General features: G+C 45.9%; 1 protein-coding gene across 3 annotated transcripts in view; it reads left to right on the top strand.

Moving 5' to 3' along the window:
- Positions 1-1,699: 1,699 nt before the first annotated feature.
- Positions 1,700-9,855, top strand: part of sash1a (SAM and SH3 domain containing 1a) — a 187,447-nt gene continuing 179,291 nt past the window's right edge. The window contains exon 1 of one of the 3 annotated variants that reach the window (XM_074616170.1): positions 1,700-3,358. In XM_074616170.1, coding sequence (XP_074472271.1) covers positions 2,852-3,358 — 507 coding nt within the window. In that variant the 5' untranslated portion in view covers positions 1,700-2,851. The remainder of the gene's footprint in view (positions 3,359-9,855) is intronic. The other 2 variants (XM_074616171.1, XM_074616172.1) reach the window with 2 other exon arrangements.

The raw sequence follows: 9,855 nt of genomic DNA, 5'->3' as shown, positions 1-9,855 counted from the left end.
AGGACGAGGGACAATATAGAGCATTTCTGAGTAATTAGGACGACAGCAGCAGACAGGTAAATCACGGTAAATGTCAACCAGCTCAAGCCTGATCGGACTGGGAACACGATGAAGGATCTAACACTGGCGCACACCTCTTCCTCTGACATTTCTGACATGCATTTTTGGCACGTTTCGGAGACTGTTTGATATGCTTCCCCACTCCTCCTCCTCCTCCTCCTCCTCAACCGGTGAGTGTTTGTTCTCTAGCCCCCTCAGTCGCATGTCATAATGAGCCGAGGCAAATCACTTCCAGCCCCAGAGCTGAGATGGTGATTGTATCAAACTGACCCCTAACAAGCTGTCAGCTCACATTTGATAAAGCATGCATCAGCACCGGGCTCTGCTTGGCATCCATTTGGACGGAGTGGACAGGTCTTATTCAAGCAAGAGAGTTATTCTCTCTGTGTTTTCCCACAGACAGTTTGACTTGTCTCATACTCATAATGAGGGGCATCCAGGGGGGGGGAGCTGCAATCTGATACAGACAGTTGGACTCCGCTTGCTTGCTCTCCCAATGTTGCAAAGTCCAAAAGAAATTGCATCAAATGTCATACAGATAATGGAAGGAAAGATGGATGGATGGATGAGTTGCTGCCTCAGTTTCTCCTATTACATCAGCTCCCAGTGCTGCGAAATCTTTCAGTTCCCCCAGTTCCCACATAGAGGGAGCTCATGCGTGTTGAGAAACTAAAACCGTGGAAATGCTGAATGAGTGAGAGCTGGTGTGTGTATGAGCGAGGGAGAGAAAGAGAGAGAGAGAGAGACATAGACATAGAGAGACATAGAGAGAGAGACATAGACATAGAGACATAGAGAGAGAGAAAGACAGACATATAGAGATAGAGAGAGAGAGAGAGAGAGAGAGAGACATAGACATAGAAAGAGAGAGAGAGACAGACATAAGGAGACATAGACAGAAAGAGACAGAGAGAGAGAGACATAGACATAGAGAGAGAGAGAGAGATACAGACATAGAGAGAGAGAGAGACATAGACATAAGGAGACATAGACAGAAAGAGACAGAGAGAGAGAGACATAGACATAGAGAGAGAGAGAGAGAGAGACCTAGAGAGAGGGAGAGATACAGACATAGAGAGAGAGAGAGACATAGACATAGAGACATAGAGAGAGAGAGAGAGAGAGACCTAGAGAGAGGGAGAGAGATACAGACATAGAGAGAGAGAGAGACATAGACATAGAGAGAGAGAGAGAGAGAGACCTAGAGAGAGGGAGAGAGATACAGACATAGAGAGAGAGAGAGACATAGAGAGAGATAGAGAGAGACACACAGAGAGAGAGAAACACACACAGAGAGAGAGAGAGAGAGAGACATAGACATAGAGAGAGAGAAAGAGAGAGAGAGACATAGAGATAGAGAGAGAGAGACACACAGAGGGAGAGAGAGAGAGACACACAGAGAGAGAGAGAGAGAGACATAGACATAGAGAGACATAGAGAGAGAGAAAGAGAGAGAGAGACATAGAGATAGAGAGAGAGAGACACACAGAGGGAGAGAGAGAGAGACACACACAGAGAGAGAGAGAGAGAGAGAGAGAGAGAGAGAGAGAGACACACAGAGGGAGAGAGAGAGAGACACACACAGAGAGAGAGAGAGAGAGACACACACACACACACAGAGGGAGAGAGACATACAGAGAGACTGAGAGAGAGAGAGAGAGAGTGACACAAACCAGCAGCTCTGATCTTCATTTCTTACTGTGCGACAGCTCCAACGTGCGCTCTCGTCTCGGACCAACTTTGGCCAAGTCGGTGTGAACCTGGTGAGCCAGTGTGTGTGTGTGAGCCCGGAGGCGGCGTTGGGAGACAAGTTGGGAGAGAGAGAGAGAGAGAGAGGGGGGGAAGAGAAAAAAGGGACTCGCATCACTATTTTTAAATGGGTACAGTGAGATTTGGGGGGCGTGGACGGTAGAGCAGCAGCAGCAGCAGTGAGCATGTTGGCTCTTGGCTGCAGCTCCAGTGTGGTGATGATGTGCCGGCTGGAGGAACCGGACTACGCGTAGAGACTGACGGGGTTTGGACACAGAACCCTGCGTTTTGCCGACTTGCTGTCATTTTTGAAGGCACCATTTGGATTTATTGCATCAACACGCTGCCTTTCGACGACACAGAGGACTATAAGGAAGGAAGGAAACCGGGTTTTTAAGACGCAGCAGCTGCCGTGCGTAACGGACGAAATCTGCTCCAGCAGCTATTTGAATGACAATAGTTTTGAGGCAACTGCTTTCTTATTTTGTTTCATTACTGGGACTGGTAAGTCACTGACATTTGAGAGCTGTTTCAAGTGATCTTCAGTTGTAAATATTGACAGGTGTTACAGCCAAATGTCTAGGTTGTGAATGGTAACCAAAAGCTTTGGTATGGCTGATCCAAAAATTGCGTAATGGAGGCATCTTTTACTTTAATACTCGGATAAATGGACTTGCATTTTTGCATTTTTTTTTAATATAACGCTTTTCTAGTCTTTCGACCACTCAAAGCGCTTTACACTACATGTCAGCATTCACCCATTCACACACTGATGGCAGAGGCTACTAAGGTGCCAACTTTGCCCACCAGGATCTAATCTAAATACTAAATACTCATTCACATTTGGGGTTTAGTGTCTTGCTCAAGGACACATCGACATGTGACCCGGAGCAGCCGGGGATCGAACCACCGACCTTCCGATTGGTGGAAAGGCACACGTTGTTATTGACAACCTTTTTATAATGCGTCTGAAAATGGGAAAGTAAGCATCACTTTTAGTGTCTTTCCTTCCGAGTTGGAGCCCAAAAAACAGCCAAAAAAAATGACAACCAACGGACCTGTCATCGTGTACGAGTGGCTGAAGACCCTCCAGCTCGCCCAGTACGTGGAGGCTTTCGTGGATAACGGATACGACGACCTGGAGGTCTGCAAACAGATCGGAGACCCGGACCTGGATGCCATCGGCGTCTACATCCCGCACCACCGGCAGCGGGTCCACGACGCCGTGAGGAGGCTGAAAGACGAAGCCAACGAGACGGCCAGCGGACTCTACTTCACCCTGGAGCCGATGCCACCCGCTGCAGAGGTTTACACCAGTCACATGGTGGACCAGTACGAGTCCAAACTGCGCGGGTCCAAGTCGTGGACCGAGCACAACACTGACCGGGTGGTCGGGCGCAACGGAGGCTACATGGGCGCGCAGAGGAACCTGACGCTGGGCAACAGGAGGGAGCTGGTGATTTACCCCAAGCTCAAACTGAAGATCATGATCAGGGATAAGCTCATCAGAGATGGCATCAACCTGGCCAAGCAGCCCTACTCTAATAAGGTAAGAGAAGAGACGCAGTGCATGATGGGAACATGCAACCACCTGTCAACATGTCATACATGGCACAACAATGGATGAAACAGCTGCAAAATTAGTGATTTAGTCAGATATCCACAGTACAAAATATGCATACAGCCTCTCTTCTGTTTTTATTGTAAAATATGTTTAAATAAGACACCTGATTTGAGAAATCGTTTAAAGGGACTGTTTGTAAGAATCAGAAATGCTTGTTAACAGCGACACCTGTGGCCGTTAAGTCAGCGTTTGGCTCGCGCTCGTGCTCGCTCTACATAGACATGAACGAGCTCAAAACAGTGAGGCGACACACGTCAGCTAAAACCACAATATCACTCTATATTTCAGCTGTTTGGCAGTAATGTTAGCTGACCAGACATGGACATGGAGACATGGAGACATGGAGGTCTCTTCATGAATCAATGCTGATCCTAGTGTTGGCTTTTCCTGCTTCAACCGGAAGAGAAACGTTATCGTCTCCGACTGGGCGCCGGAGTGAAAAGGGAGACACCGGCACAGCGGTCAGAGACGATAACGTTTCTCGCTGCGGAGCCCCGTCACTCCACAAGACACGGGAAACCTCTGTTGGTCTGGAGGAGCTGCAGCAGTTATTTCTGCACAAATGTCCACTGTACATTCACTAGATATTCTCAGAGCTAAACTAACTCTTCTGCAGTGTGGAGTGAGCGCGCATAAACGTGAGGTGGAGCAAGAACGAGCGCGTTGTGTGAGTGATGACAAGCAGGCAGAGGAGCGGTCTGAACAGCGTAGCCACACGCGAGCATGCGAGCGCACATTGGAAACCGACCCGGTAGATTTATACGTGTAAAAAGTTACAAACAGTCCCTTTAAATAAGACACCTGATTTGAGAAATTGTTTAACAATTGCCCAAAAAAATAGATTCTAGACTAAAAACAGATTGAGTTATTTGCAGAGACGGTTGTTTTTACGATGTGCCAGTGGTGTTTATAATATGGCCCAAAAGGGGCTGTGACCTGCTCAGCATCATCCATCATCCATCATTTGGTTTGAAAAGCCACTGTCAGTCAGATAGGAGCGCATCTTGTGTAAAAGGGCACATTTCACTCGTGTTTGGACATCAAAAATAAGGGGAATGAAACTGAGCCATAGGTAAATGCCAGTGTGATGCCTAAACATTTTCAGCCCCGCTGCACTTTGCACAAGTGTGAGTGGTTTCTGTCGCGGTGAATGATGGGAATGAAGTCGCTGCCGATCAATAAGCAGGGAGTGGCGAAGAGATCCTGAGGAGCTTTCACCATGCCTGTGATTTCCTGTAGGAGGAGGGGGGGAGAAAAGATTTACACTCTGATTATTAATCTCCTCTGACCTCACCTGTCCAGTGACTGGCCTCAGCATTCAGTGTGGGTGGATCAGCCAGCCAATACGCCCTGGCTCTTTGCTGTGATGAATAGAGAGCGGGCTATCGATGAAGAGCGCCCAGCTGGGTTGGCTGTCGCAGTCCTGGAGCCAGACTGAGAGGGCCTCTTGTTTTCACTGATAGTGACCTTTCTTCAGAAGTGTGTGAATCATATGCCAAACCAGCTGAGAGGGCTCCACTGAGTGACTGCTGTTTACACACAGGGAGGCTTTTGATTGGCCTTTGAGGTCGTGGCCTCTGTAGTTTTTGCTGGGGACATACAGCAACATGCAGTTTTTTGTACTAGTGTACTGAATACTAAACTTGCACAGCATGTACAACTTTCAATATTAAAAATCTAGAGTAAAATGACTTGTTGGCTGGTCAGCAGAACATGTGCACGATGTTTGGAAGCTTGCTTTGAATACTGGGACTTTTATTGTCTTAAGTCAGTGTTATTTATATTTCTGATTGGCATTATTTTCTACAGAATTTATGACTTAAAAATTAAAGGTGCTGAATTTGATATCCAGAGCACTAATATAGCAGCAAACAACTATTTGCTATGCAAAGATATGAGGAGTAATGTCTACCTGAGCAGAGAATGAAGTTGCTCTCCCTCTGTGCGTGTTGTAATCCGACTTTCTATCTGCTTTATTGACATCGTCGGACTGGCCACCCATGCTTTTAGTGCATGTGAGTGCATGTGAGTGTGCCCCATTGGCTAGCTCATGGCCGCCGCTCTGCACTGCTCTCATACGGTGGTTAGAGCTGCTAACGCCGTCCCGACCGATGTTGTCGTTGCGGAAGTGTAGCACCCACCCTCCAGTTCCCCTCAGGTTAACAGTTAGCTCTGTCATCATTGTTGCCGTACTTTTCATTGTTAGCGCTATTAGCACCGTTAGCTACGCCGGCTGGTCGTGTCTAGAAGGTAACCCGCAAATTGCGAAATCTGACTTGAGATATGCAAAAATGTCTCCCGAGACCCGCTGCTATTCTAACCTTCACTATTTAAGATCAATGCCTGACCTTAACCATCTTGTGAGAGTTTTTCCCCAATTCGCGGGTTCCCTTCTAGACACTGCCCCGCCAGCTCAGCCGTCACCGTGTTGAGAGCCATGTAGAGGCAATAGAAATGCTACCAAACTCTCATTTAGCACCTTCGCACCACCACTCAAGAACTTGCATTCTTGATTCGACTGATCCAGAGCCCGTTGATTAGCTTCTTTTCAGCAGTTGAATGAGCCTGAGGATTGAAGGCGGAAACAACTGCCTAGGGGTTGTGTCCCTGAGTGTCAGTTGGATTGTCTGTGTGTATATGCAAATATTCATGTAACGTCTTTTCAATCTCGCCATTCCAACTAATACAGATCCTGGAGATATGGTGTTCATGTAGTGATATCCGTCCATGACTATATCTACATCCTGTTGTATGACCCAAACCTTGATCTTGTTTACCCTATCCAGTACTCACTTGTTTCCAAATTAGCCTTTCCAACTGATTCCAGCGTCGATTCCAATATGTGCATGTTTATGTAAGCTCTTTTTGTCTGTCTACTCTGTATATTTCTCCCACTTTGGCTGACTGTGAATCCCACAGAGATTTAGGATTTGTGAGGGATTATCTGTCAAACCAGGGCTGAAACAAAGTGTTGGTTCCAGAGGGTTAAACTATCTCTCCCTTTGAAGGCTGTATTTATTTAGAGCCAAAGCTTTGGCATTGAGGTTTTGGAGGGGAATGAGCAGGTCAAGGTCTTTCTCTGTCGCTCTCTCTTGTGTGTGTGTGTGTCTAACCCTGTAGTTTTGAATTGGCTCCAGCCCAGTGCTTCTCTCCACCCGGAGGAGTGAGAGGAGTGTGAGAGATGGAGCTGTGACCAGCTGATGGAGGATTGACTAACTGGGCTGTGATTGGTCTGTAGATATCTCCCCTCTCTCTCTGTGCGCCTCTGAGACTGGATGTCACCCCCAGCGGAGACCGAGACCAGAGAGCCAGACTCGGGGCCAATTACAGGACACACAATGTCAGTCTCAAGGGATGTTCATTGTATAGTATAACCATGATCTCCATCCACATTTAAACTGTCCTCTGTGCTCTCAATACACAGGATTTTTTTTCACGGCCTCTGGTCTGACAGCCCTCTGTTCGTCTTCGTGTCACCGGCTTTGTCTCCATTGTTTGTCATTATGCAAAAATCATAGGCGATATAAGCTCTAAGATTCAGAAAAACCTCTCCAGGGCGTGCTAGATTATTATCAACAATTCACTGAAAGGGCTCTGCTGGGTGTAATAAATACCCATGATCCTTATCAAGGCCGCAGAGACCCCTTGTCTGAGAGAGTATTATTTCTTATGATGTAAACAAACACTTGTGCTACGGGCTGCACATTTCTAAATCTGTCATCAGGGAACGATATAAGCAGAGAAGATGGTACTGCCGGTTTGTCTGTTGTCAAATGCACTGCAGTTGTAGAGTTCACGTTATCTTCATTCTTTAGGTTGAAACTGTCTCATAAATTTCTGATATACTGAGAGTAAAAATGTCGAGCAGAAACTATCAACTATGACGATACAGCCCGTTCTAATTCCCAGGGCTTCAAATGCAGACGGTGTGATACCGCTGCACAAGGCACCCTTTAGCGCCAGGATAAAACGCACTGGGCTTTCCATTAAAGGCGCTGTGTGTAAGATCCGGCGGCATTTAGCGGTGAGGTTGCAGATTGCATCCAACTGAGGCTTCTCCCGAAGAACGTGTTGGACGATCGGGCTGGGCAGTTTATCAATATTATATCGATATTGTGTTATGAGACTAGACATCGTCTATTTATATTTTTGATATCGTAATATCGTGATTAGGCATAAATGGGGTCTTTTCCTTGTTTTAAAGGCTGCATTACAATAAAGTGATGTAATTTTTTGAACTTACCAGACTGCTCTAGCTGTTCTATTATTTGTCTTTTACACGCAGTCATTATATCCACATTACTGATGATTATTTATCAAAAATTGTGAGTAAATATTTTGTTAAAGCACCAATGGTCAACCCTACAATCTTGTCACAATATCCATATCGAGATATTTGGTCAAAAACATTGGGATATTTGATTTTGTCCATATCGCCCAGCCTCATTGGACGATCAGCTTTTATTTGTCAAGTGTACAGTTAGTATGTCTGCTGTGTTTCGGAGAGGCACCGTGCGTTAGATGGCTCACTGGTCACACAATTGTAATCCCAAAACTGAAAAGAACCCAACCTTCTTTTTTTGGAGTATCTGATGACACAGAAGACCTTGTTTCAGATTGTCTTTTGTTAATTGCAGGGGTTGACACTGGCTGTCCTTGTCTATATTGTGTTCACATCCTTGTAAGATACTGTATATCTATCTATCTAAGTGTTATGTCCAAATCTGTATTCTGTCTTTCACCTGGCTGCTAAGCAAATGCTCCTTTAGTGGTTGAAGGGTTTTGTAGTTGTCAAATAAGTGCAGTGAACAAGCACAGTGGTTACCCCTCTGCATCCTATTATCTCCCCAGTGATCTCTAAGGATTTTAAACTTTTTATCTTGTCAGAGAAATACCCATTTTACTTTACTTTACTTCTGCTCATTGCCAGACTATTTGAAGATGTGTTCTCATCCTGGTGTCATCCAGAGCCTGGTGCTGGTAACGGCAGACACAGTCAGACATAATAGCGCCTCATTGTTAGCACTGTGATTCAGGAGGAAGCAGCAGCTAAACACTGGCAGATTCTCCATTGTTTGTATGGAAGCTGATGGAGCCGCGTGTCCTTTCACTACTGCTCTGTTTTACATTCCCAATTTCCGTCCATTGAAACGGGGGCTGCGGAGGCAAGCGTCCAGCATTGTGCCGATGGGTGGGTGGGCGATAAAAACCTGGGTGTCATGCAGAGAGGGAAAGGGTTGTAAATAGATGGGCACGATGTTTTTGCTGGCTGAACGAGGCTTGGTGGGTGCTAGGGGGTAGGACAGTTAGATGTTCAAGGCCTTTCTCCGACTCCCACTGAACAGCTGATTAAATGGTGGGTGGGAACTTTGAGGCCTCCAGCTTAACAGGCCTGAAGAATGTCAGAAATGCAGCGGACACCCAGAGGTGTTGTGTGCGTCGGGGGGGATAAGCAGAAGGGAAGGTAGCTTTTAGTTTAACTGACTATTTTATTAGCTTTCTAAAGCAAAAAAAAGAGGAAGTTCACCGCCTTACATGCCAAACACTCACCTCACTTCCTGTCTCAGTGCTTTTATCTTGATTAGTATCGCAGCACTCTCGCCGAGCAGGAAATTAGGTTTTTGTTTAAGATGACCCTCTGTTGGCCCACTGTAGTTATTGAGAGCCCCCAAGGCTGACTGGACAGCTGCCAAGGCTTTGTGTGAAACATCATTTGAGCAGTTTTAAAATATTTCTGTTCCGAAAAATCTAGTTTTCAAATCTCTTACTCACAGTGCAACCAAAATGTATACATTCACAGTACAGTGAAGCTCAGGTAAAAGCAGGAATTTGATTGAAAACAATGCGCAGATTTCCATTCAAGCTGCAGCGTTATGTATTTATTCCATTTTCCACTACATATGCATGTGATGTTATTGTAACATGTACAGAAATAACTTATTATATGGCTAAACCGAGAGCTTTTTCATTGCCCTCAGTGGAACACTCCCGGCTTTTCATGAGCTTCTCATTTAGCCTATGTTTTTTGGCGAATATCCTCTTCATCTTTGTCCCATGCTATAGGGCTGGCACTCTGCCACAAGGAGGGAGAGAAAAGCCTTTCACTACGGCCTCAGAGTTTTCCACGCGCTCTGCCCGAAAGCTCTGTTTGCTTAGTCTTTATTAAGGGCTTCTTAAAGGCATAATCAACCAAAGGGCTCATAAAGGGGAAGTCATAAAGAAGTCAAGGACCAGCCTCTATTGTCCTGAGAGGACAGAGAAAGTCAATTAGCAAAGTGAGCTGCTGTTTACGTTACAGAAAAGCGGGGTTATGTGGAGCAGTAAAAAGGGATAGATCACATTCCCATCAGACGGAAAAAGTCGCATATACACTCACTTAGTGGCTGTTTCTGTAAACAACCTGTATTTAGGGCCCTTTTAAA

This window comes from Sebastes fasciatus, chromosome 18 (assembly GCF_043250625.1).
Source record: "Sebastes fasciatus isolate fSebFas1 chromosome 18, fSebFas1.pri, whole genome shotgun sequence".
Taxonomy (NCBI): domain Eukaryota; kingdom Metazoa; phylum Chordata; class Actinopteri; order Perciformes; family Sebastidae; genus Sebastes; species Sebastes fasciatus.
Note: the sequence above shows the minus strand (reverse complement) of the source record. Positions and strands in the feature narration are given on the sequence as shown.